The sequence below is a fragment of the Chiloscyllium punctatum genome, chromosome 10 (assembly GCF_047496795.1).
Source record: "Chiloscyllium punctatum isolate Juve2018m chromosome 10, sChiPun1.3, whole genome shotgun sequence".
In the NCBI taxonomy this organism is placed as follows: Eukaryota; Metazoa; Chordata; class Chondrichthyes; order Orectolobiformes; family Hemiscylliidae; genus Chiloscyllium; species Chiloscyllium punctatum.
Genome location: NC_092748.1, coordinates 120,427,371 through 120,454,864, shown reverse-complemented (window position 1 = coordinate 120,454,864; position 27,494 = coordinate 120,427,371). Strand labels below are relative to the sequence as shown.

The 27,494-nt window shown below is 47.5% G+C and overlaps 1 protein-coding gene across 1 annotated transcript in view; it reads left to right on the top strand.

Annotated features, from left to right (window-relative positions):
• LOC140482503 (SPRY domain-containing protein 3-like) overlaps positions 1 to 27,494 on the top strand; it is an 815,899-nt gene that overhangs the window by 198,543 nt on the left and 589,862 nt on the right. The window contains exon 4 of the mRNA XM_072580049.1: positions 21,991 to 22,115. Within this exon, the coding sequence (XP_072436150.1) occupies positions 21,991 to 22,115 (125 nt within the window). The remainder of the gene's footprint in view (positions 1 to 21,990; positions 22,116 to 27,494) is intronic.

Here is a 27,494-nt window from a genome sequence, read left to right as displayed (position 1 = left end):
GGAGGTGGGGGAGAAGGTGATTGGTCAGGGTGGGGAGCAGGAGTGGAGCGGATTGGCAGTAAAGAGTTCTGCCTTGGACTCCTGCAACTACACGGGATCAATGTGGATTTCAACAGTTTCCTCATTTCTCCTCACCCCACATTATCCTAGTCCCAAGCCTCCAACTCGGCACCGCCCTCCTGCGATTTAAAACCTTCTCCCTCACTTCCATCTGCCTATTACTTTCTCAGCTACCTCCCCCCAAACCCCACTCCCCTCCCAGTTACCTCTCAGCCCCCTAGCCCACAAGCCTCATTCCTGATGAATGACTTATGCCTGAAATGTTAATTCTCCTGCTCCTCAGATTGTGCCTGACCAGCTGTACTTTTCCAGCACCACACTCTTGACTAATATCCATGTAGACAACATCCACTGCTCTACCCTCACCAATTATCTTTGTTACCTCCTTGAAAATTTAAATCAGGTTAGTAAGACAATGACCCGCCCTGCACAAAGCCATGCTGACTGTCCTGGATTCGGCCATAGTTTTCCAAATATGGGTCAATCCTATCCCTATCTCTCACATAGCTTCACCAACCATGGATGTGAGACTCACTGATCTGTAGTTTCCTGGAGTATCCCTATTTCCCTGCTTGAATAGAGGAGCAAGAGTTCTCGCTACTCCTCCAGGACCTTTCCAGTGGCTAGTGAGGATATAAAGATCTTGGGCCTCTCTCAGTAACCTGGGTAGATACCATCAGGTACTGGGGACTTATCCACCTTACTGCTCTTCAAGAGACCCAACATCACTTCTTTCTTGACCTGACAATGTCCCAGAATATTAGTATGTTCCACACAAATCTCACTATCCTCCGTATCCTTCACCGAGCCACCAGAACTATGGACCATGCCCCATGGCAGAGCACTTAACAAAAAGGATTGTAAAGTTGAACACTTTTTAATTTTGTTTTGTTCTGCCTTTATATTCTATGTTTTGGTTTGTTTTTCGGTGTTTTAAGGTAGCACCGGAGAGTGGTGACACTATACAACACTTTTCACTGTGTTTTGTAACAAAGTACATGTAACAATAAATAGACAAAATTCAAATTCAAGGTTGGGCCTGTACCCGCTGGGGAACGAGAGGTGACCTTGTTGAAAAAACAGGGGACTTTAGAAGGGAGATGTGGAGACATTGTTTCCCCTTGTGGGGGAGTCTAGAGATTGGAGAGAATAATTTAGAAATAGTCTTAGACTGAAGACAGAGATGAGGAGGAATTTCCTCTCTCCGAGAGGAGTGAATCTGTGGAATTCTTTACTGCAGACAGCTGGGACATTGAGTATATTCCAGGCTGAGATAGATTTTAATCAGTAAATGAATCAGGGTGATGGGGAAAAGGCAGCATAGTGGGATTGAGGATGATCAGATCAATCATGGTTTCATTGGATGGCAGAGCAGACTCAATGGGCTGAATGGCCTCATCCTGCTCCTACATCTTCTGGTTTTATTGCAGAGGGACCTGGCTGTGTACGTGCATAAATCGCTGAAGATTGCAGAACAGGTTGTGAATGTACTTAACAAGATTCATGGGATCTTGGGCTTTACTGATCTTGGGCACTGACTGCAAAAGCAAGGAGATGCCAATGATCCTGTCTCGGATAGCATAGTGATCTCAGCTGGAGCACTGTGTACAGTCCAGGGTCCCACACCTTGGGGCAAATGGGAACATTTGCAGAATGATTCCAGGGCGAGTTACTTTAATTGAGAATAGGTTGAAGGGGTTGGATCTATAAGACTGTGGGAAACAGGTGCAGAATAAGGTCATTGAACCCATTGTCTGTGCTCCGCCCTTCGATGCTGGCTGACATGACTGTTCTTCTTGGAGTCGAGAGACTTGATAGAGGTTTACAATTCCTTGAGCGGGCTGGAGAGAGTGAAGAAGGAGAAACTGTTCCCTCAGTGATCACAGATTAAACTGGTAAAAGTACACAATGATGACAAAAGGCAAAACTCTTCCACACTCGGGGGGTTAGGGTCTGGAGTATACTGTCTGATAGTGTGGGGGGAGGGGGAGGGTAACTCGAGGGGTTAGGGTCTGGAATGTACTGTCTGAGAGTGTGGGGGGAGGAGGGAGGTTCACTCGAGGGGTTAGGGTCTGGAATGTACTATCTGAGAGTGTGAGGGGAGGGGGAGGTTAACTCGAGAGGTTAGGGTCTGGAGTGTACTGTCTGAGAGTGTGGGGGAGGGGGAGGTTCACTCGGGGGGTTAGGGTCTGGAATATACTGTCTGAGAGTGTGGGGGAGGGGGAGGTTCACTCGAGGTATTGAAAAGGAATCATTTTCTATAAAGACATAATGTTCAGGATTATGGAGCACAGTTGCATTGCTCTCTGAGAGGACCAGTAAATATGCAGGGGGTTCAATCGCCTCTTTCTATGCTGTAACAATTCTGTAATGCTACCCATTCTAATTTTAGACCCAGCAGAGCTGGCAAAAGGCTGGTATATAGTCAGGAAGAAATTACCATGGGAGTTCTCAACAATCTCATCTGGTCGAGTCTGGACAAGGGAAGCTGCTGCTGATTTCTATTGTTGTTCTATCCCTTGGCTGAACAATCTGTGCCCCTCGATGTTGTATACCATTTGCAGGAGGCACTGAGGGGACCACTGGATTGTACTCGGGGTGGGAGGAGAGCTTTGGAGACACTAGGCCTGTTCAAGTCCCCTCCAGACCTGTCGCATCCTCAGAATCACAGAATTGTTATTGTGGCCATTCAGCCCATCGTGCCTGCACCGGCTCTTCAAACAAGCATCATTACCTTGTGTTTTGTCCTCTATACCCTCGCACACTATCTCTATCCAGATAATGGCCCAGGGCCCTCCTATTGTGCACACGATCCCAAATACAAGCAGCAATGGCAGACAGGAACAGACTGAACATGTCAATGGCACCTTGTGACAAAGTTACCATCACCAGCTCTGACCACATCAAAAAATTACCAAAACATTCCAGCAATTCATAGATGAACTGTTGACAATAACAAGTGAACCTTTCTTCTGGAAAGAACGGCAGTGATGTAGGTATACCTTTGACTTTGAGAGCTCACATGAAGAACTCCATGTGCTTTGTGTACACATTGCTATGACCCTGCCTCCTGCAGGTCTGCAAACTGCACACCCAGAAATCAGGTGGTCTCCTTTATAGCCCCTAATGTGTTTTACTGTGTTAAATAAACTAACCCACAGAGTTAATCCATTCCCAATGAGCAATTGATTATGAAGCCGTTATTATTGATGTCAATGAGCCGGAGCAGGTGTCAGATCTTGCGGTGGGAGAGTATTTTGGGGATAGTGACGACAACTGCCTCACATTCTACATAGCTATGGGGAAGGAGAGAAGCAGGCACAATGGGAGGATATTTAATTGGGGAAAAGGAAACTATGATACTATCAGACGTGCATTGGGAAGCATGGACTGGGAGCAATTGTTCCATGGAAAGGGCACTATAGACATGTGAAGACTGTTTAAGGAACAATTGTTGCGAGTGATGCACAAATGTGTTCCTCTGAGACAGGCAAGAAGGTAAGATAAAGGAACCTTGGGTGACGAGAGCGGAGGAGCTTCTCGTCAAAAGAAAGAAGGCAGTTTACGTAAGGTGGAGGAAGCTAGGGTCAAACTCAGCTCTAGAGGATTACAGGCAGGCAAGGAAGGAGCTCAAAAATGGTCTGAGGAGAGCCAGGATGGGGCACGAGAAAGGCTTGGCAGGAAGGATTAGGGAGAATCCAAAGACATTTTACATTTATGTGAGGAATAAGAGAATGGTCAAAGAAAGAGTAGGGCCGATCAGGGATAGCATAGGGAATTTATGTATAGAGTCTGAGGAGGTAGGGGAAGCCCTAAATGAGTTTTTTGCTTCTGTCTTTACTAAAGAAAAGGACCTTGTAGTGAATGAAACCTTTGAAGAGCAGGTGTGCATGCTGGAATGGATAGAGATTGAGGAAGCTGATGTGTTGAAAATTTTGACAAACATTAAGATTGACAAGTCACCAGGGCCAGACCAGATTTGTCCTCGGCTGCTTTGGGAAGCGAGAAATGTGATTGCTTCGCCACTTGCGAAGATCTTTTCATCCTCGCTCTCCACTGGAGTCGTACCTGAGGACTGGAGAGAGGCAAATGTAATTCCTCTCTTCAAGAAAGGAAATAGGGAAATCCCCGGCAATTACAGACCACTAAGTCTCACGTCTGTCATCTGCAAGGTGTTATAAAGGATTCTAAGGGATAGGATTTATGACCATCTGGAAGAGCATGGCTTGATTAAATGCAGTCAACACGGCTTTGTGAGGGGCAGGTCATGCCTCACAAACCTTATCGAGTTCTTTGAGGATGTGACTAGAAAAGTTGATGAGGATCGAGCGGTGGATGTTGTGTATATGGACTTCAGTAAGGCATTTGATTAGGTTTCCCATGGTAGGCTGGTTCAGATAGTCAGGAGGAATGGGATGCAGGGAAATGTAGCTGTCTGGATACAGAATTGGCTGGTCGACAGAAGACAGCGAGTGGTAGTAGAAAATATTCTGCCTGGAAGTCAGTGGTGAGTGGTGTGTTCCACAGGGCTCCGTTCTTGGGCCTCTACTGTTTGTAATTTTTATTAATGACTTGGATGAGGGGATTGAAGGATGGGTCAGCAAGTTTGCAGATGACACAAAGGTTGGAGGTGTCGTTGACAGTATAGAGGGCTGTTGTAGGCTGCAGCGGAACATTGACAGGATGCAGAGATGGCCTGAGAGGTGGCAGATGGAGTTTAACCTGGATAAATGCGAAATGATGCATTTTGGAAGGTCGAACTTGAAAGTTGAGTAAAGGGTTAAAGACAGGATTCTTGGCAGTGTGGAGGAACAGAGGGATCTTGGGGTGCAGGTACATAGATCCCTTAAAATGGCCACCCAAGTGGACAGGGTTGTTAAGAAAGCATATGGTGTTTTGGCTTTCATTGAGGTTAAGAGTCGTGAGATCTTGTTGCAGCTCTATAAAACTGCACTTGGAGTACTATGTCCAGTTCTGGTCACCCTATTATAAGAAAGATGTGGATGCTTTGGAGAGGGTTCAGAGGAGGTTTATCAGGACGCTGCCTGGACTGGAGGGCTTATCTTACAAAGAGAGGTTGACTGAACTCGGACTTTTTTCATTGGAACAAAGAAGGAAGAGAGGGGTCCTAATTGAGGTGTACAAGATAATGAGAGGCATAGATAGATTTGAAAGCCAGAGACTTTTTCCCAGGGCAGAAATTGTTAACACGAGGGGTCATAGTTTTAAGCTGGTTGGAGGAAAGTATAGAGGGGATGTCAGAGGCGGGTTCTTTACACAGAGTGTTGTGAGAGCATGGAATGCGTTGCCAGCAGCAGTTGTGGAAGCAAGGTCATTGGGGACATTTAAGAGACTGCTGGACATGCATATGGTCACAGAAATTTGAGGGTGCATACATGAGGATCAGTGGTCGGCACAACATCGTGGGCTGAAGGGCCTGTTCTGTGCTGTACTGTTCTATGTTCTAGTTCTGAAAATGTGTTGCTGGAAAAGCGCAGCAGGTCAGGCAGCATCCAAGGAGCAGGAGAATCGACGTTTCGGGCATAAGCCCTTCTTCAGGAATGAGGAAAGTGTGTCCAGCAGGCTAAGATAAAAGGTAGGGAGGAGGGACTTGGGGAGGGGCGTTGGACATGTGATAGGTGGAAGGAGGTCAAGGTGAGGGTGATAGGCTGGAGTGGGGTGGGGGCGGAGAGGTCAGGAAGAAGATTGCAGGTTAGGAAGGCGGTGCTGAGTTCGAGGCATTTGACTGAGACAAGGTGGGGGGAGGGAAATGAGGAAACTGGAGAAATCTGAGTTCATCCCTTGTGGTTGGAGGGTTCCTAGGCGGAAGATGAGGCGCTTTTCCTCCAACCATCGTGTTGCTATGGTCTGGCGATGGAGGAGTCCAAGGACCTGCATGTCCTTGCTGGAGTGGGAGGGGGATTTGAAGTGTTGGGCTACGGGGTGGTTGGGTTGGTTGGTCCGGGTGTCCCAGAGGTGTTCTCTGAAACGATCCGCAAGTAGGCGGCCTGTCTCCCCAATATAGAGGAGGCCACATCGGGTGCAGCGGATGCAATAGATGATGTGTGTGGAAGTGCAGGTTCTGTCAGGATAATGGACTTTGGTAAGGCGTTAGATAAGGTTCCCGATGGGAGACTGATTAGCAAGGTTAGATCACATGGAATACAGGGAGAACTAGCCATTTGGATACAGAACTAACTCAAAGGTAGAAGACAGAGGGTGGTGGTGCAGGGTTGATTTTCAGACTGGAGGCCTGTGACCAGTGGTGTGCTATAAAGGATCAGTGCTGGGTTCACTACTTTTCATCATTTATATAAATGATTTGGATGGGAAGTATAGTTAGTAAGTTTGCAGATGACACCAAAATAGGAGGTGTAGTTGGCAGTGAAGAGGGTTACCTCAGAGTACAATGGGACCATGATCAGATGTGTTAATGGGTCAAGGAGTGGCAGATGGAGTTTAATTTAGATGAAGGTGAGGTGTTGCATTTTGGAAAGGCAAATCAAGGCAGGACTTATACACTTAATGGTAAGGTCCTGGGAAATGTTGCTGAACAAGGAGACCTTGGAGTGCAGGTTCATAGTTCCTTGAAAGTGGAGTCACAGGTAGATAGGATAGTGAAGAGCCTTTATTGCTCAGAGCATTGAGTGTAGGAGTTGGAAGGTGCTGTGCATCTCTATGACTCTGTGCCTTTGATATCAAGCAACATTCCACTGGGTGTGGTATCAAGGAGCCATAGCGAAAGTGAAGTTGGGGATACAGTGGGGGCAATGACCTTGTGGTATTGTTGCTTGGTTAGTATTCCAGAGCTTCAGGGAATATGCCAGAGACTCAGGTTCAAATCCCACCACCCAACTTCAATTCAATAAACGATAATTTGGAATTGAAGGTCTAATGGTGGCTCATTTGTGATAAAAAAAACTTGTTTCACTGATCCCTTCAGAGAGAAAGCTGTTGCCCTAACCTGGTCTGATGTACAATGTGGCTGAACTTTCATAGGGATTACCATCAGATAATAAATACTGGACCAGCTTGTGCTACCCACATCTTTTGAATGAAAGATAAAGGAATTGGGTGCAAACTCTCCGCTGGTTAGAGTCATACCTGGCACAGAGGAAGATGGTTATGGTTGTTGGAGGGTCAGTCATCTCAGCTCCAAGACATCTCTGCAGGAGTCCCTCAGGGGAGGGTCCTAGACCCAACCATCTTCAGCTGCTTCATCAATGACCTTCCCTCCATCAGAAGGTCAGAAGTGGGGATGGTCCCCAATGATTACACAATGTTCAGCACCATTCACCACTCCTCAGATACTGGAGCAGTCTGCATCCATGTGTAATAAAGTCTGACCAACGTCAGTGTGATGGAATACTCCGCACTTGCCTGGATGGGGGCAGCTCCAACAACACTCAAGAAACCTGACACCATCCAGGACAAAGCAGCCACTTGATTGGCACCACATCCACAAACACCCACTCCCTCCACCACCGACACTCAGTAGCAGCAGTGTGTATCATCTACAAGATGCACTGCAGAATTTCACCAAAGATGCTCCCACTCAGCGGGAGGCCTGCAGTTGGCAAAGGTGAATAGAGAAGCATAAGGCCATGACCTCTTTTCATATTTGATTTAAAACCTCAAAACACACAAGCCACATGTTTAACTTCCATCCCAGACACAGTTCAGACTTGCCACTGAGTGAGACTTGTCACAGACAGACGTAATGAAGGGGTATGGTTTAGTGAAAGTGTTGAATTACATGGGCTGGTTCAGGGAGTGGGAGTGGGGGTTTGGTGTTTGTGGCCGTGTTCTGTGACAGTAGAGCAGCCTGTCAGTCAGCAGGAGATTCTGGGCTGTTCACACAGAGAGAGGTCAATTCTGCTTCTGTTCTCATTGTTGTTTAGGGTTTGAACAAGCTGATACTTGTTGTATGTGACACTGAGCAAATCAGGTGCAGTAAAAATCCTGCTCAGCGTGAGGCTGTCAAGACTCAGTAGCTCTACTGAGCAAGCTGGACATTTTATTTACTTGTAATATTAGATGAGCATTTTTACCCATCCCCAATAACCTTCAGGGTATCAGGTCCTTCCATGCTCTCCTGTTAGGTCAGGGCGTGACTGCAGGAATTGAACGATAGAGTTACTGTTCTCAATTCACTGCCTCAAGACACTTCACAGAGAAAAACATTATTCCTGAGATCTCCACATGACAAAATCCCACCAGGTCTTCCTGCAGTCTCCAGGTGAGCTCACTACATCTGGAGTCCCACAGAAAAGGAGGGTTGTGTTTATAGGCTGTATGTTACAGTCTAGGAAGTCTAGATTAAAGTGGTGCTGGAAAAGCACAGAAGGTCATGCAGCATCGGAGGAGCAAGAAAATCAACGTTTGCCTGAAATGTCAATTTTCCTGTTCCTCGGATGCTGCCTGACCTGCTGTGCTTTTCCAGCACCACTCTAATCTTGACTTTGATTTCCAGCATCTGCAGTACCCACTTCTGCCTAGTTACAGTCTAGGAACCATATTGGGCTGACAGAGGCTCTGCAGTTCATTAAAACCCTACCTTTAAGGCTCAGTCCCACTCCCCTACTCTCACAATCAATGACCTTGCAACTTTATTGCTCTCAAGTGTCCATCCAATTTTCTTTTGAAATCATTCATCACTTCTACATCCCCTCCCCTCACCCCAGCCACACCTCCATGAGCAGTGAGTTCCAGGCCACAACCACTTACTGTGTAAAATAAGTGCTTTACTTTGCTTTCTGCTGTTAAATAATTGTCACGTGGTCCTCTTTAACAAGAATTGCACAAGAACTTGCAACAGGAGTTAACCCTGGGCCCTGGGTGCTGTCCCTGTCTCTCTAATAAGGTATTCCTGGATTTACCTATGAACCCTGACCCATAAACCATGACCCATAACCTGTGACCCATAACCCCTGACTCCCTGGTCAGTCAAGGATCTGTCTTTTTAAAACTTTGCTGGTGGGATGTTGACAAGATCATAATTTATTGCCCATGCCTAAATGCCCAGAGTGCCTATGTCTAACTGCCCCGAGGGTCTATGGTCTAACTGCCCAGAGTGTCTATGGTCAAACTGCCCAGAGTGTCCATGGCCTAACTGCCCAGAATGTCCATAGTCTAACTGCCCAGAGTGTCTATGTCTAACTGCCCAGAGTGTCCATAGTCTAACTGCCGAGAGTGTCCATGGTCCAATTGCCCAGAGTGTCTATGGTCTAACTGCACAGTGTGTCTATGGTCTAACTGCCCAGAGTGTCTATGGTCTAACTGCCCAGAGTGTCTATGGTCTAACTGCACAGTGTGTCCATGGTCTAACTCCCCAGAGTGTCTATGGTCTAACTGCCCAGAGTGTCCATGGTCCAATTGCCCAGAGTGTCTATGGTCTAACTGCCCAGAGTGTCTATGGTCTAACTCCCCAGAGTGTCTATGGTCTAACTGCCCAGAGTGTCCATGGTCTAACTCCCCAGAGTGTCCATGGTCTAACTCCCCAGAGTGTCTATGTCTAACTGCCCAGTGTGTCCATGGTCTAACTCCCCAGAGTGTCCATGGTCCAATTGCCCAGAGTGTCTATGGTCTAACTGCCCAGAGTGTCTATGGTCTAACTGCACAGTGTGTCTGTGGTCTAACTGCCCAGAGTGTCTATGGTCTAACTGCCCAGAGTGTCCATGGTCTAACTCCCCAGAGTGTCTATGGTCTAACTGCACAGTGTGTCTATGGTCTAACTGCCCAGAGTGTCTATGGTCTAACTGCCCAGAGTGTCTATGGTCTAACTCCCCAGAGTGTCCATGGTCCAATTGCCCAGTGTGTCTATGGTCTAACTGCCCAGAGTATCTATGGTCTAACTGCACAGTGTGTCTATGGTCTAACTGCCCCGAGTGTTTATGTCTAACTGCCCAGAGTGTCTATGGTCTAACTGCACAGTGTGTCTATGGTCTAACTGCACAGTGTGTCTATAGTCTGACTCCCCAGAGTGTCTATGGTCTAACTGCACAGTGTGTCTATGGTCTAACTGCCCAGAGTGTCTATGGTCTGACTGCCCAGAGTATCTATGGTCTAACTGCCCCGAGTGTCTATGGTCTAACTGCCCAGAGTGTCTATGGTCTAACTGCCCAGGGTGTCCATGGTCTAACTGCCCCGAGTGTCTATGGTCCAATTGCCCAGAGTGTCTATGGTCTAACTGCCCAGAGTGTCTATGGTCTAACTGCCCAGAGTATCCAAGGTCTAACTGCCCCGAGTGTCTATGGTCTAACTGCCCAGAGTGTCTATGGTCTAACTGCACAGTGTGTCTATGGTCTAACTGCCCAGAGTGTCTATGGTCTAACTGCACAGTGTGTCTATGGTCTAACTGCCCCGAGTGTCTATGGTCTAACTGCCCAGAGTATCTATGGTCTGACTCCCCAGGCTCTCCATGGTCTAACTGCCCAGAGTGTCTATGGTCTAACTGCCCCGAGTGTCCATGGTCCAATTGCCCAGAGTGTCTATGGTCTAACTGCCCAGAGTGTCTATGGTCTAACTGCCCAGAGTATCTATGGTCTAACTGCCCCGAGTGTCTATGGTCTAACTGCCCAGAGTGTCTATGGTCTAACTGCACAGTGTGTCTATGGTCTAACTGCCCAGAGTGTCTATGGTCTAACTGCACAGTGTGTCTATGGTCTAACTGCCCCGAGTGTCTATGGTCTAACTGCCCAGAGTATCTATGGTCTGACTCCCCAGGCTCTCCATGGTCTAACTGCCCAGAGTGTCTATGGTCTAACTGCCCCGAGTGTCTATGTCTAACTGCCCAGAGTGTCTATGGTCTAACTGCACAGTATGTCTATGGTCTAACTGCACAGTGTGTCTATAGTCTGACTCCCCAGAGTGTCTATGGTCTAACTGCACAGTGTGTCTATGGTCTAACTGCCCAGAGTGTCTATGGTCTGACTCCCCAGAGTGTCCATGGTCCAATTGCCCAGAGTGTCTATGGTCTAACTGCCCAGAGTATCTATGGTCTGACTCCCCAGGCTCTCCATGGTCTAACTGCCCAGCATGTCCATGGTCTAACTGCCCAGAGTGTCTATGGTCTAACTGCCCAGAGTGTCTATGGTCTAACTGCCCAGAGTGTCTATGTCTAACTGCCCAGAGTCTCCATGGTCTAACTCCCCAGAGTGTCCATGGTCTAACTGCCCTGAGTCTCCATGGTCTAACTCCCCAGAGGCTCCATGGTCTAACTGCCCAGAGTGTCTATGTCTAACTGCCCAGAGTGTCTATGGTCTAACTGCCCAGAGTGTCCATGGCCTAACTCCCCAGAGTGTCCATGGTCTAACTGCCCTGAGTCTCCATGGTCTAACTCCCCAGATGCTCCATGGTCTAACTCCCCAGAGTGTCTATGGTCTAACTGCCCAGAGTGTCCATGGTCCAATTGCCCAGAGTGTCTATGTCTAACTTCCCAGAGTGTCTATGGTTTAACTGCCCAGAGAGTCCATGGTCCAATTGCCCAGAGTGTCTATGTCTAACTGGCCAGAGTCTCCATGGTCTAACTCCCCAGAGTCTCCGTGGTCTAACTGCCCAGAGTCTCGTTGGTGTAACTGCCCAGAGTGTCCATTGACTAACTGCTCAGTGTCTCCATGGTCTAACTGCCCAGGGTGTGGATGGTCTAACTCCCCAGAGTCTCTATGGTCTAACTTCCCAGAGTGTCTATGGTCTAACTGCCCCGAGTGTCTATGGTCTAACTGCCCTGAGTGTCTATGGTCTAACTGCCCAGGGTGTCCATGGTCTAACTGCCCAGAGTGTTCATTGTCTAACTGCCTAGAGGGTCTGTGGTCTAACTGCCCAGGGTGTCCATGGTCTAACTGCCCAGAGTGTCTATGGTCTAACTGCCCAGAGTGTCCATTGTCTAACTGCCTAGAGGGTCTGTGGTCTAACTGCCCAGGGTGTCCATGGTCTAACTTCCCAGAGTGTCTATGTCTAACTGCCCAGCGTGTCCATAGTCTAACTGCCCAGAGTGTCTATGGTCTAACTGCCCAGAGTATCTATGGTCTAACTGCCCAGAGTGTCTATGGTCTAACTGCCCAGAGTATCTATGGTCTGACTCCCCAGGCTCTCCATGGTCTAACTGCCCAGCGTGTCTATGGTCTAACTGCCCAGAGTGTCTATGTCTAACTGCCCTGAGTCTCCATGGTCTAACTCCCCAGAGGCTCCATGGTCTAACTCCCCAAAGTGTCTATGGTCTAACTGCCCAGAGTGTCCATGGTCCAATTGCCCAGAGTGTCTATGTCTAACTTCCCAGAGTGTCTATGGTCTAACTGCCCAGAGTGTCCATGGTCCAATTGCCCAGAGTGTCTATGTCTAACTGGCCAGAGTCTCCATGGTCTAACTCCCCAGAGTGTCCATGGTCTAACTCCCCAGAGTGTCCATGGTCCAATTGCCCAGAGTGTCTATGGTCTAACTGCCCAGAGTGTCTATGGTCTAACTGCACAGTGTGTCTGTGGTCTAACTGCCCAGAGTGTCTATGGTCTAACTGCCCAGAGTGTCCATGGTCTAACTCCCCAGAGTGTCTATGGTCTAACTGCACAGTGTGTCTATGGTCTAACTGCCCAGAGTGTCTATGGTCTAACTGCCCAGAGTGTCTATGGTCTAACTCCCCAGAGTGTCCATGGTCCAATTGCCCAGTGTGTCTATGGTCTAACTGCCCAGAGTATCTATGGTCTAACTGCACAGTGTGTCTATGGTCTAACTGCCCCGAGTGTTTATGTCTAACTGCCCAGAGTGTCTATGGTCTAACTGCACAGTGTGTCTATGGTCTAACTGCACAGTGTGTCTATAGTCTGACTCCCCAGAGTGTCTATGGTCTAACTGCACAGTGTGTCTATGGTCTAACTGCCCAGAGTGTCTATGGTCTGACTGCCCAGAGTATCTATGGTCTAACTGCCCCGAGTGTCTATGGTCTAACTGCCCAGAGTGTCTATGGTCTAACTGCCCAGGGTGTCCATGGTCTAACTGCCCCGAGTGTCTATGGTCCAATTGCCCAGAGTGTCTATGGTCTAACTGCCCAGAGTGTCTATGGTCTAACTGCCCAGAGTATCCAAGGTCTAACTGCCCCGAGTGTCTATGGTCTAACTGCCCAGAGTGTCTATGGTCTAACTGCACAGTGTGTCTATGGTCTAACTGCCCAGAGTGTCTATGGTCTAACTGCACAGTGTGTCTATGGTCTAACTGCCCCGAGTGTCTATGGTCTAACTGCCCAGAGTATCTATGGTCTGACTCCCCAGGCTCTCCATGGTCTAACTGCCCAGAGTGTCTATGGTCTAACTGCCCCGAGTGTCCATGGTCCAATTGCCCAGAGTGTCTATGGTCTAACTGCCCAGAGTGTCTATGGTCTAACTGCCCAGAGTATCTATGGTCTAACTGCCCCGAGTGTCTATGGTCTAACTGCCCAGAGTGTCTATGGTCTAACTGCACAGTGTGTCTATGGTCTAACTGCCCAGAGTGTCTATGGTCTAACTGCACAGTGTGTCTATGGTCTAACTGCCCCGAGTGTCTATGGTCTAACTGCCCAGAGTATCTATGGTCTGACTCCCCAGGCTCTCCATGGTCTAACTGCCCAGAGTGTCTATGGTCTAACTGCCCCGAGTGTCTATGTCTAACTGCCCAGAGTGTCTATGGTCTAACTGCACAGTGTGTCTATGGTCTAACTGCACAGTGTGTCTATAGTCTGACTCCCCAGAGTGTCTATGGTCTAACTGCACAGTGTGTCTATGGTCTAACTGCCCAGAGTGTCTATGGTCTGACTCCCCAGAGTGTCCATGGTCCAATTGCCCAGAGTGTCTATGGTCTAACTGCCCAGAGTATCTATGGTCTGACTCCCCAGGCTCTCCATGGTCTAACTGCCCAGCATGTCCATGGTCTAACTGCCCAGAGTGTCTATGGTCTAACTGCCCAGAGTGTCTATGGTCTAACTGCCCAGAGTGTCTATGTCTAACTGCCCAGAGTCTCCATGGTCTAACTCCCCAGAGTGTCCATGGTCTAACTGCCCTGAGTCTCCATGGTCTAACTCCCCAGAGGCTCCATGGTCTAACTGCCCAGAGTGTCTATGTCTAACTGCCCAGAGTGTCTATGGTCTAACTGCCCAGAGTGTCCATGGCCTAACTCCCCAGAGTGTCCATGGTCTAACTGCCCTGAGTCTCCATGGTCTAACTCCCCAGATGCTCCATGGTCTAACTCCCCAGAGTGTCTATGGTCTAACTGCCCAGAGTGTCCATGGTCCAATTGCCCAGAGTGTCTATGTCTAACTTCCCAGAGTGTCTATGGTTTAACTGCCCAGAGAGTCCATGGTCCAATTGCCCAGAGTGTCTATGTCTAACTGGCCAGAGTCTCCATGGTCTAACTCCCCAGAGTCTCCGTGGTCTAACTGCCCAGAGTCTCGTTGGTGTAACTGCCCAGAGTGTCCATTGACTAACTGCTCAGTGTCTCCATGGTCTAACTGCCCAGGGTGTGGATGGTCTAACTCCCCAGAGTCTCTATGGTCTAACTTCCCAGAGTGTCTATGGTCTAACTGCCCCGAGTGTCTATGGTCTAACTGCCCTGAGTGTCTATGGTCTAACTGCCCAGGGTGTCCATGGTCTAACTGCCCAGAGTGTTCATTGTCTAACTGCCTAGAGGGTCTGTGGTCTAACTGCCCAGGGTGTCCATGGTCTAACTGCCCAGAGTGTCTATGGTCTAACTGCCCAGAGTGTCCATTGTCTAACTGCCTAGAGGGTCTGTGGTCTAACTGCCCAGGGTGTCCATGGTCTAACTTCCCAGAGTGTCTATGTCTAACTGCCCAGCGTGTCCATGGTCTAACTGCCCAGAGTGTCTATGGTCTAACTGCCCAGAGTATCTATGGTCTAACTGCCCAGAGTGTCTATGGTCTAACTGCCCAGAGTATCTATGGTCTGACTCCCCAGGCTCTCCATGGTCTAACTGCCCAGCGTGTCTATGGTCTAACTGCCCAGAGTGTCTATGTCTAACTGCCCTGAGTCTCCATGGTCTAACTCCCCAGAGGCTCCATGGTCTAACTCCCCAAAGTGTCTATGGTCTAACTGCCCAGAGTGTCCATGGTCCAATTGCCCAGAGTGTCTATGTCTAACTTCCCAGAGTGTCTATGGTCTAACTGCCCAGAGTGTCCATGGTCCAATTGCCCAGAGTGTCTATGTCTAACTGGCCAGAGTCTCCATGGTCTAACTCCCCAGAGTCTCCATGGTCTAACTGCCCAGAGTCTCGTTGGTGTAACTGCCCAGAGTGTCCATTGACTAACTGCTCAGAGTCTCCATGGTCTAACTGCCCAGGGTGTCCATGGTCTAACTCCCCAGAGTCTCTATGGTCTAACTTCCCAGAGTGTCTATGGTCTAACTGCCCCGAGTGTCTATGGTCTAACTGCCCAGAGTGTCTATGGTCTAACTGCCCAGGGTGTCCATGGTCTAACTGCCCTGAGTGTCTATGGTCTAACTGCCCAGAGTGTCTATGGTCTAACTGCCCAGGGTGTCCATGGTCTAACTGCCCAGAGTGTCTATGGTCTAACTGCCCAGAGTGTCTATGGTCTAACTGCCCAGAGTCTCCATGGGCTAACTTCCCAGAGTGTCTATGGTCTAACTGCCCAGAGTGTCCATTGTCTAACTGCCTAGAGGGTCTGTGGTCTAACTGCCCAGGGTGTCCATGGTCTAACTTCCCAGAGTGTCTATGGTCTAACTGCCCAGAGTGTCCATGGTCTAACTGCCCAGAGTGTCCATTGTCTAACTGCCCAGAGTGTCCATGTCTAACTGCCCAGAGTGTCTATGTCTAACTGCCCAGTGTGTCTATGGTCTAACTGTCCAGAGTGTCCATTGTCTAACTGCCCAGAGTGTCTATGTCTAACTGCCCAGTGTGTCTATGGTCTAACTGTCCAGAGTGTCCATGGTCTAACTGCCCAGAGTGTCCATGGTCTAACTGTCCAGAGTGTCCATGGTCTAACTGTCCAGAGTGTCCATGGTCTAACTGCCCGGAGTGTTTATGTCTAACTGCCCAGAGTGTCCATGGTCTTCCTGCTCAGGGTCTCCATAGTCTCACTGCCCAGAGTGTCTATGGTCTAAGAGCCCAGAGTGTCCATAGTCTAATGCTTTGGTTCTGGAGTCATGTGTAGTCCAGACCAGGTATGACAGAGGGAAGGAGAACAGCTTTGCTTCTCAAAAGGATGTTAGTGGGTTTTCACATGCATCAGCAGTGGTTTCAGTTTTAGCTCTAGATGATGTTGTGAAATTGAATGGAAGTTGATTAGCCGGTGGGATTGTCTCCTGAACGTTACACTGTAGGGTCTGGATTAATAACTCAGTGAAAATCCTACTGCATCACTTGGCATTGAATGGCACTTGTGGCTCAGTGGTTGGCACGGCTGTCTCACAATGCCAGGGACATAGGTTAGATCCCATGTGTGGAGTATGTACGTTCTCCCTGTGTCTGCATGGGTTTGCTCCAGTTTCCTCCCACAGTCCAAGGATGTGCAGGTTAGAGTGGATTGGCTGCGCTAATGTATCCCGGGGTGTAGTCTACGTGGATTAGATATGGAAATGCAGGGTTACAGGGAGAGGTAAGCGGGGAAGAGCCTGGGTGGGATGTTCTTTAGAGTGCCGTTTTGGACTCAATGGGCCGAATGGCCTTCTTCAACACTGTAGGGATTCAATGATTGAGTGTATTCAATGATCCAGCCACAGTACCTTGTGGGAAAGACCATTCCATGGATTAATCACCCATCTGAGAGGGGAAACCCTTTGTTGTCTCATGGAGAGTGTTTGTTTTAAACTGTGCCCCTTATTTTTACATTCTGCCCCAAAGGTATGGACCTGCCCTATCTACTCCCCTTGGGATGTTATATGTTTCAGTCAGATCATTCTTCAAAACTGCAGTTGGGTACATGCCAAACTGTCCAACCATTGGATCAGCCCCATTCACCAGCACTGCAAGCCTCTGTCCAGTGAGGCTTCTCTGATCGGCCTGTAATCCACCCGCAAGGAGGTTACGGCTGAACACAGTGCCCTGTGTGTGACGCTACTCAATGTCCTGCAGAACTGCAGTGAAACCTCTTCACTCTGATCATCAGTCTCTTCGTGCCAACGAGGAGAAAGTGAGGACTGCAGATGCTGGAAATCAGAGTCGAAAGGTGTGGAAAGGAATGTCATTCCTGAAGAAGGGCTTATGCCTGAAACATTGACTGTCCTGCTCCTGGGATGCTGCCTGCCCTGCTGTGCATTTCCAGCGCCACACTTTTCGACTCTTCATGCCAACTGGCAACATTCCATTAATCTTTTTAATCACATGCTGCAGCTGGGTAGCAGTTTCTTATGATCGACAGACCAGTGCATCCAGATTCGCCGTCCCTCGGAGTGTTGCAATTTCTTGTAATTTAATTTGGAAACTTCTTTTCTCCTCCCTCCCCTGAGGCTGAGTTGTTGGTGTAGTGGTGGGAGCACTAAACTGGTATCCCAAACCCCAGACCTAACACCTGACCATGCCTTCAAATGCCTTGAAAAACAAAATGCGAAATTAAAATTCAACAAAAGCTCGCCTGATAATGACCAGAGATGTGTCTGGTCATTGTGTTTTTTTTCAAAATGTGTCTGGTTCATCAATATCCTATACAAGATGGACCGAAGTGTCTGACTCTGTACTGTATGACTGTTTGACTCTATGTGTCATTCTTACCTGGTCTGGCCTACATGTGACTCCAGACTCACAACAAAGTGACTGGCTCTTAAGAGGGATTAGCTTTGGGGACTAGATAGTGATCCAGCTGGTAGCACTTCATATCTGACCTGAGTGAATAATGAAAGAAAAAATAATTGGGGGCAAACTCTCTGCTGGTTAGAGTCATACCTGGCACAGAGGAAGATGGTTGTGGTTGTTGGAGGGTCAGTCATCTCAGCTCCAGGACATCTCTGCAGGAGTCCCTCAGGGGAGTGTCCTAGACCCAACCATCTTCAGCTGCTTCATCAATTACCTTCCCTCCATCAGAAGGTCAGAAGTGGGGAGATTCACCGATGATTACACAATGTTCAACATCATTCGCGACTCAATAGTAAAGATGTTATTAAACTGGAAAGGGTGCAAAAAAGATTGACAAGGATGTTACCAAGACTGGAGGCTTTGAGGTATAAGGAGAGGCTGGGTAGGCTGGGACTTTTGTCCCTGGAGTACAGGAGACTGCGGGGTGAATTTGTGGAGTTTTATAAAATCATGAGGGGCATAGAGAAGGTAAACAGTCGATGTCTTTTTCCCAGGGTACGGGAGTCCAGAAGTAGAGAACATAGGTTTAAGGTGAGAGGAAAAAGATTTAAAAGTGACCCAAGGGGCAAAGTTTTCACACAGAGGGTGGTATGTGTATGGAATGAGCTGCCAGAGGAAGTGGTGGAGGCTGGTACAATTACAACATTTTAAAGACATTTAGACACGTACATAGGTAGGAAAGGTTTAAAGGGATTCGACCAAACAGAGGTAAATGGGATTTGCTCAATTTAGAAAACCATTTCGGCATCGACGGTTTGGGCCATTCTGCAATAATTTTGTGACTCCTCAGATACTGAAGCAGTCCATGTTCAGATGTAACAAGATCTGGACAATATCCAGGCTTGGGTTGACAAGTGAAAAGTACCACGCAAATACCAGGCTATGACCATCACCAATAAGAGACAATCTAACCACTGCTCCCTTGACATTCAATGGTGTTACCATCATTGAAGCCCCATGCTATCAACATCCTGGGGGTTACCATTGACCAGAAACTCAACTGGACTCACCACATAAACACAGCAGCTACAAGAGCAGCTCAGAAGCTGGGAATCCTGCAGTGAGTAACTCTCCTCCTGACTCCCGTCCACTATCTCCAAGGCCCAATTCCGGAGTGTGATAAAATACTCCCCACTTGCCCTGGATAGGGGCAGCTCCAACAACACTCAAGAAGCTCATCACCATCCAGGACAAAGCAGCCGCTTGATTGGCCCCACATCCACAAACACCCACTCCCTCCCCCACCCACCCTCAGTAACAGCAGTGTGTACCATCTACAAGATGCTCTGCAGAAACTCACCAAAGATCCTCAGGCAGCACCTTCCAAACCCACAACCACTTCCATCTAGAAGGACAAGGGCAGCAGATCCATGGGAACACCACCCCCTGCAAGTTCCCCTCCAAGCCCCTCACCATCCTGACTTGGAAATATATCACCGTTCCTTCAGTGTCACTGGGTCAGAATCCTGGAATTCCCTCCCTAAGGGCATTGTGGGTCTACTCACAGCACATGGACTGCAGCGGGTCAAGAAGGCAGCTCACCCCCACCTTCTCACAGGGGCAACTAGGAATTGTAAATAAAAGTCAGTTCAATCATGATTTACATATCCTAAGAATGAATTAAAATTTCTCTGTTCTCCTCCATTGTAACCTGCTGAGCAGTCTGTGATTCCCATCGTTCTGCCATTGTTGGTCATTCCTTCATCTCTCTGGCTCCCGAGATCTGGAAATCCTTCTCTACTCTCGCCTTCCTTACTCTGTCTACTAAAAGACTCCTGAAAAGCAACCTCTTTGACCCGATCCCGAGCACCAACATTTCTCCTCACGTTGCTCAGAGTCAGACTTTGATTGGCCCAACTGTGAATCAGTGTCTGGGGCTCAGGGCATGACAGATCTCATAAGAATTGGAATTATTGTTTTTGGGAACATTGAGGCACTCAGCAATGATCTTCGTTGTTGTGAATGAAGTGTCTCAGTCCCTTCTACAGGGACTGAACTTCCTTGAGTTTAATTTTATTTGGTTGAGCAAACCATCCAGCAGAGAAAGAGACCATTTGACAATTAATTAGATTACTTACAGTGTGGAAACAGGCTCTTTGGCCCAACAAGTCCACACCAACCCGCTGAAGCGCAACCCACCCAGACCCACTCCCCTACATTTACACCTTCACCTAACACTATGGGCAGTTTAGCATGGCCAATTCACCTAACCTGCACATCTTTGGATTGTGGGAGGAAACCGGAGCACTCGGAGGGAACCCATGCAGACACAGGGAGAATGTGCAAACTCCACACAGTCAGTTGCCTGAGGTGGGAATTGAATGTGGGTCTCTGGCGCTGTGAGGCAGCAGTGCTAACCACTGTGCCACCGTGCTGCCATTCATCCCAAGATACCTGTGCTGGCTCATGAAACGGCCTACACAGTTAATGCAATCCCCTGTGCTCTTTCTCCAGTCTACATCCTCTCCCAATGAATAATTTGACAAAGGAACACAGCTTCTCAAGGAAGGAGAGAGGAGCCCAAACTGGGAATGAGCAGCTAGTTATTCTCAGACCAATCACTGGGAAACTGCTGGACTCTATTGCAGTCACAGAGTCACAGAGATGTACAGCATGAAAACAGACCCTTCGGTCCAGCTCATCCATGTCGACCAGATGTCCTAACCTAATCCAGCCCCATTTGCTAGCACTTGGCCCACATCCCTCTAAACCTTTCCTATTGATTTACCCATCCAGATGGCTTTTAAATGCTGTAATTGTATCAGCCTCTACCACTTCCTCTGGCAGCTCATTCCATACATGCATCACTCCCTGTTGCCCCTTAGTTCCCTTTTATATCTTTCCCCTCTCACCCTAAACTTATGCCCTCTTGGTTTGGACTCCCCACCTTCATAAACATACCATGTCTATTCATCTTATCCATGCTCCTCATGGTTTTATAAACCTCTATAATGATCTAGGGATACATGTCAATAACTCCTTGAAAGTAGAGTTGTTGGTAGACAGGATATAAGCGTACTTGCCTTCATTGGTCATAACATTGAGTATTGAAGTTAGGAGGTCATGTTGTGGTTGTACAGGACGTTGGTGAGGACACTCCTGGAGTAATGGATACACGTCTGTTTGCCCTGCTCTTGGAAGGGTGTTGTTAAACTTGAGAGGGTGCAGAAAAAAATTACAAGGCTTTTGGAGGGTTGGTGTTAAAGGGAGAGCTGAATAGATGGGGGCTACTTTCCCTGGGGCATTGGAGGCTGAGGGCTGTCCCCCTACTTAACCACTTTATCCACCTGCCCTATTGGGTCTGTTTATATTCACACCAAGGCCCCTCTAATCTTCAGTATTTTCCATGTCCTACCATTCTCAGTGTAGATCTCCCTAAGTGCATTACATCACACCTTTCTGGGTGGAATTTGATTTGTCATTCCCCACCCAGCTGACCAGTCTGTTAATATCCTCTTACAGTTTATGGCTGTCCCCCTCACTATTTACTACCTGAATAATGTTTATGTAACCCACACCATGTTGATCATCCCCCTACATTCAAGTACAAACCATTAATGTTCACCACAAACAGTAAGGTTCCTATACCGAGCTGTGTGGAACCCAATGGAAACAGATTTCCACTCACAGAAACATCCCTCTACCATCATCCTCTACTTCCTGCCTCTCGGCCAGTTTTGGTCCAATAAGCCACTTTGTCTTCATATGGGCTTGTACTTTCTTGACCAGTCTGTTATGAGGGCCCTTCTTAAAGGGGTGTTTGATGAGATTGGCATTGTGAGTTTTACACAGTCTGTTCCTATGCTGTATTTGACCAGGATACAAGGCTGTGAATTCCCACAGTAACTCAAACAATCTCTCTTGGCATTTCTACTTATTCCCTTCAATTCTCTTGACCTGGGCTTGTTCTGATCTCCTGCAGGAACTGTGGGCAGTCCTCTATTCACTATTACAGAATTTCAGAGAATAATAACTTGTTAGGTAAGATAGAAGGATGTGTTGGATGTTTGTGTTAAGGTTCGAGTTGAAGGAGTGCTGTCCACCTCGATCAGTTGTGGGAGAGGCTCCCTGTGTGCTCAGGTATACAGTCTGTGCTTCCCCTGGCCTTGCTGTCTCTTTCTGATCATTGGTTTGCTCTGTTTTTGACAGGTTCTTATCACAGGCTGTGGTGTGCGAGGTTCCATCGCAGTGGGAGCTGTTCCCTATGACTATAACCTAAGGCAGCTGCCTGGCTATGACACCTGTTCTGCTGGTTATCACGGTGATGATGGAAAGTAAGTGACAGACTGATTTTGGTCTCAATTATTTATTTCTGCTCACGGCCATGGAAACTCCACGAGGAGATTCATTCAAACAGGACAAGAGATAAGGGATCTCAGTGAATATGGAAAGACTGGAGACACTGAGATTGTTCTTTTTAGTGAACACATGGGTAAGGGTTGTCGCTGGTTGGAGCAGCATTTATTGCTCATCCCTAATTGCCCTCAGAACAATGAAGGTTAAGGGCGCGATTTAATTGAGTCTTCGAAAAATCATTAAGCATTTGGCAGGATACTGATCTGAGAGGTTAATGTTGATTTATTTTAATTCATTCACAGGACATTGGTATCACTGACCGGGCCCAGCATTTATGCCAGTCCCCAAATGCCTTGAGAAGGTGGGGGTGAGCTGCCTTCTTGACCCGCTGCAGTCCATGTGCTGTGGGTAGACCCACAATGCCCTTAGGGAGGGAATTCCAGGATTCTGACCCAGTGACACTGAAGGAACTGTGATATATTTCCAAGTCAGGATGGTGAGGGGCTCGGAGGGGAACTTGCAGGGGGTGGTGTTCCCATGTATCTGTTGCCCTTGTCCTTCTAGATGGAAGTGGTCATGGGTTTGGAAAGTGCTGCCTGAGGATCTGTCCACAGTGAAGAATTTCTGCGGGTGCACCTTATAGATAGTACACCCCTGGCTCAATGATTGGTGCGGGTGGAATGGGTTTGAGTTCATGGGGCACTGGCACATTCCTGGGGTAGAAGGGAGCTGTTCCTGTGGGACGGACTTCAGTTGAACTGAACTTGGGCCAGTGTCCTTTAAGATCAAATATACAGAGCTGCTGAGAGGGCTCTACATTAATGAGAGGGTTTGGGAGGGGGTGAATGTAGGTTTACAAAGCAAGAGGAAATGGGACTGGATCAGTTTAGAATATTTGGTCCATATAAGTTAGAGTGAAGGATCTGCTTTCGTGTTGTATAACTCCATGACCCTATGAGTGCCTTATATAGCAGTCATCTGGATAATGATGTCCAGAGTGGGGAGGAAGTGACAGAGGAAACATTCAGTGAAAAGCCACAACAAATGAGTCATGGGGGAGAAAAAATGGTACAAAGTCAAAATCAATGGCTCATTACTTGAATGTGCATTGTATTTGAAACTAAACAAATGAAGTAATGGCACAAATCAAGGTTAATGGCTATGGTCTTGTCGTCATTACACAGACAAGGTTCCTTGGAGATCAAAGCTGCGAACACAATATTCAGGAGTATGTGAGTGTTTGAAAGGACAGGTAGAAAGGAAGGGATGGTGAAGCAACTCCACAGAGGCTGGTACCCCATCACCAAGTCCCCCTTTATTTACAGACGGAGAGTCCTGCACTATCATCCTGCCTCACACAGAGTCAGCTGCCAGAGTTTCAGTATCTCTGACCCCCCACCCCCCACCACCACCCCGTTTATATCAGCCAGCCAAGGCTCCCTGATTGGACCAAGTTAATAGCCCCAATCAGGGAACTCAGATTCTATGGGGTCCAGCTGGCTGACCTCATTACCGTGACGACATGTGGCTTTGCTGGTGGGGGATGGAGTAAGAACGAGAGCAAGAAATGATCTTGAATCGGATGGTGTAGGATCCACACGGATGAAGGTCAGAAATAACAAGAGCAAGAAGCCTCTGGTAGAAGTAGTCTGTACACCCTTAACTGTAGCTGAATAAAAGGAGGGGTCAGTAAGTCAGGAGATAACGAGGGCATATAACAAAGACAGTAAATTAATCATGGGTGACTTTAATCTTCATGTAGATTGTGATAGTCAGATTGACAGAGGGAGCTATAAGGAAGAATTCGTGTTGTGTTCAGGACAGTTTCCCAGAACAGTATGCTATGGATCCTGCCAAGGACCAAATGTATATTTTGACTTTCAGAAGCCATTTGATAAGGTTCTCATGTTCAGCTACTGAAAATGTTAAGGGCCTGTGATGTTGGAGGTAGTATATTGGCCAGGATAGAGGATGAGCTAACTAATGGAGGACAGGGAGTTGGTAAAAAGAGACCACTTTCAAGATGCTAACCTATAACTAGTGGAGTGCCACAGGGATCAGTGCTGGGGCTATGATTATTTACAATCTGGATTAATGATTTAGATGAGGAAAGTGAATATACTGTAACCAAGCTTGTGGAAAATATAAAAATAGATGGGAAGGCAATGACACAAAGAATCTGCAGAGGGATACAGGCAATGAGCAACAACCTGGCAGCAGGAATTATAATGAGGGGAAATATATGGTTACACACTTTGGCAGGAAGATTAGAGGAGGTGAATATTATTGAAATGGGTCAAAAATGCAGCACTGAAAAGCATAACAGTTCAGGCAATACCCAGGAAGCAAGAGAGTCAATGTTTCGAGCATAAGCTCTTCATCAGGAATGAGGGTTTGGCCCAAGGGGGCTGAGAGATAAATGGGAGGGGGTGAGGCTGAGGGGAAGGTGGATGGGAATGCAATAGATAGATGAAGGTAGGGGGGTTGGTGGTTGCAGGGTCCCAAGGTGGAAGATGAGGCATTCTTCCTCCAAGCATCGGGTGATAAGAGTTTGGTGGTGGAGGAGTCCCAGGACCTGCATGTCCTTGGTGGATCGGGAGGGGGAGTTAAAGTGTTTGGCCACGGGGGCGATGGGATTGGTTGGTGTGGGTGTTACAGAGATGTTCCCTGAAATGTTCCACAAGTTGGCATCCTGACTCCCCAGTGTAGAGGAAACCACATCAAGAGCAACGGACACAGTCGACGAGGTGTTTGGAGGTGTCGGAAAATCTTCTGTCCATGTTCAGTGAGTAATGGGGAAGGTCGGCCTTTATTCCATATGTAATGAAGTATAAAAGTAAGGAGGTTTTTTTCAAACTATTGAAAGCACTAGTGAGACCCTAGCTGGAATACTGTGAAGAGTTTTGGGCCCCCCTTATTTAAGGAAAGACTGACACTGGGGGCAGACCAGAGAAAGTTCACTCGGCTGATCCCGGGGATGAAGGGACTGTCTTATGAGGAGAGGGTGAGTAGGTTGGGCCTGTACTCAAAGGGGGTTAGAAGAGTGAGAGGAGACCTTATTGAAATGTACAAGATTCTGAGAGGACTTGACAGGGGGGATGTGGAGAGGTTGTTTCACCTTATTGGAGAGTCTAGGACCAGAAGGAACAGTAGCTAGTCAAAGTATAACTGTGTACCCACTGTCAATTAGTGTAAAGGCCCATCTGGCTCACTAAGGTCCTTCAGATGGGGCAGTAGATTTTGAGGATGGGGCAGTAGATGTTGGCCAACTAGGAATGCAAACATCATTGAATTAATTTAAAAGACAGGAATTGTATTACCATCTGTCTGGGTGAACTAGCACAGCTGGTTATAAGGTGGCAGAGGTACTGAGATGGGAAAAGCATTTTCAAATTTGGTTCAATTTTTTTTTCCTTTGGAACTCAGGGTTGCAATTTTTTATTGCATTTATAAATGTATTTGATTTAATAAGTTATTTAATTGAGAAATGTAGTAATTTAATCAGCTATACATATATCAACTTGCAGAATTTAATGTTTTATTCCTTTTTCTTACAAGGGAGCCTTCTAAAATCTAACTCCAGATTTATCACTAATTCCTGTGGGAACCAATGTTTCTCTTAAAGCTGTTTGACTTCAAATCATGATTTTTCAGTGAACTAACCATGACCTTAACTAACCTACTGTTGATGTAAACAACTAGGAAATTGGAACAAAGAATAATAATACTCCCTGATTATTCTAATTCACAGCGACTGCATTTAGATAGACTGGTAAAATGGGCAGACAAGGGGTAGATTGATCAGAGAAATGTGAGGGTTAGGAAGAGCTAATATAGTCTTAATGACCCAGTTTGAAAGGGTTGCATGGACAGAGGGACTGAGGGGTGCATTTGCAACAATTTTCTAAAAGTGGAATGATGGCTATTCAGAAGCACAAGGCCCAAGTCCAGAGTGCGATGGAATATTCCCCACTTGCCTGGCTGGGGGCAGCTCCAACAACACCATCCAGGACAATTGGCATCACATCCACAAACGTCACTCCCTCCACCCCTAACGCTCAGTAGCAGCAGTGTGTACTATCAACAAGATGCTCTGCAGAAACTCACCAAAGATCCTCAGGCAGCACCTTCCAAACCCACACCCACTTCCATCTAGAAGGACAACGGCAGCAGATACATGGGAACACCACCCCCTGCAAGTTCCCCACCAAACCACTCATCATCCTGGCTTGGAAATATATCGCCGTTCCTTCAGTGTCACTGGGTCAGAATCCTGGAATTCCCTCCCTAAGGGCATTGTGGATCTACCCACAGCACATGGACTGCAGCGGGTCAAGAAGGCAGCTCACCCCCCACCTTCTCAAGGGGCAAATGCTGGCTGATTAAAGAGCTGTCCTAGAGAATAGAGACAGGAACTGAAGGACAATCAGTTATTGAAAGAGACAGAGCCAGACTCCATTTATGATTGTTTTTTTCAAGATGTCCTGCAGGGAGGATAACATGTGTTCTATGCAGTGAGCAGTGAGTGAAATCCTAAGGGCAGTTGGAAGTCTCTGTGCTCTTCTTATTGCAATCTCGATGCTGTTAGGCATCAAGGTGTTGCAGTCTATTCTTAGGAAAAGCTGTAAAAGTTGTGGCTCTTACGAATATGTCAGTATATTTGAGAGGATAGGTTGAAAAGCCACGTAATAATGATCCAGCTTGGTGCAGATAGCTGTCTGGAATTCTGGAGTGTGCGTGCAGTTTCAACAGGGCAAGGAACATGGCTTCAGGCAGGATGTCAATGGAGTCAAACAGGAGGAGTTGTTGGAGGGAGTCCATGACAGAGCAGAGCATGGGAAGGGCTTTTAAAGCTGGTTCCACAAAAGTGAATAGGACTACAGCTGTGTTATAGTGAATAGGTCACTGCTATACTCGTATTAGAAGGGATTATAGGGTGTATCAGTCTTGAAAGGGGGGATATGTTGTCAATAAACAAGGCCATGTCACTGTGGAAGCTGTTACAGATGGATTAGTCCTGATTACATTCATGATATGTGAACATTGAAGTGGTTGCAAGTAGATTGGTATTGAAAGGGTTACAGGTATAACAGAATCCCTGCAGTAGGGAAACAGGCCATTTGGCCCCAAAAGTCTACACTGACCCTCCAAAGAGTAATCCACCCAGACCTATTCTCCTACATTTACCCTGTCTAACGCACCACACCTACACATCCCTGAAAGCTATGGACAATTTAGCATGGCCAATCCCCCTGACCTGCACATCTTTGGATTGTGGGAGGAAACCGGAGCACCCAGAGGAAACCTACGCAGACACGGGGAGAATGTGCAAACTCAACACAGACAGTTGCCCAAAG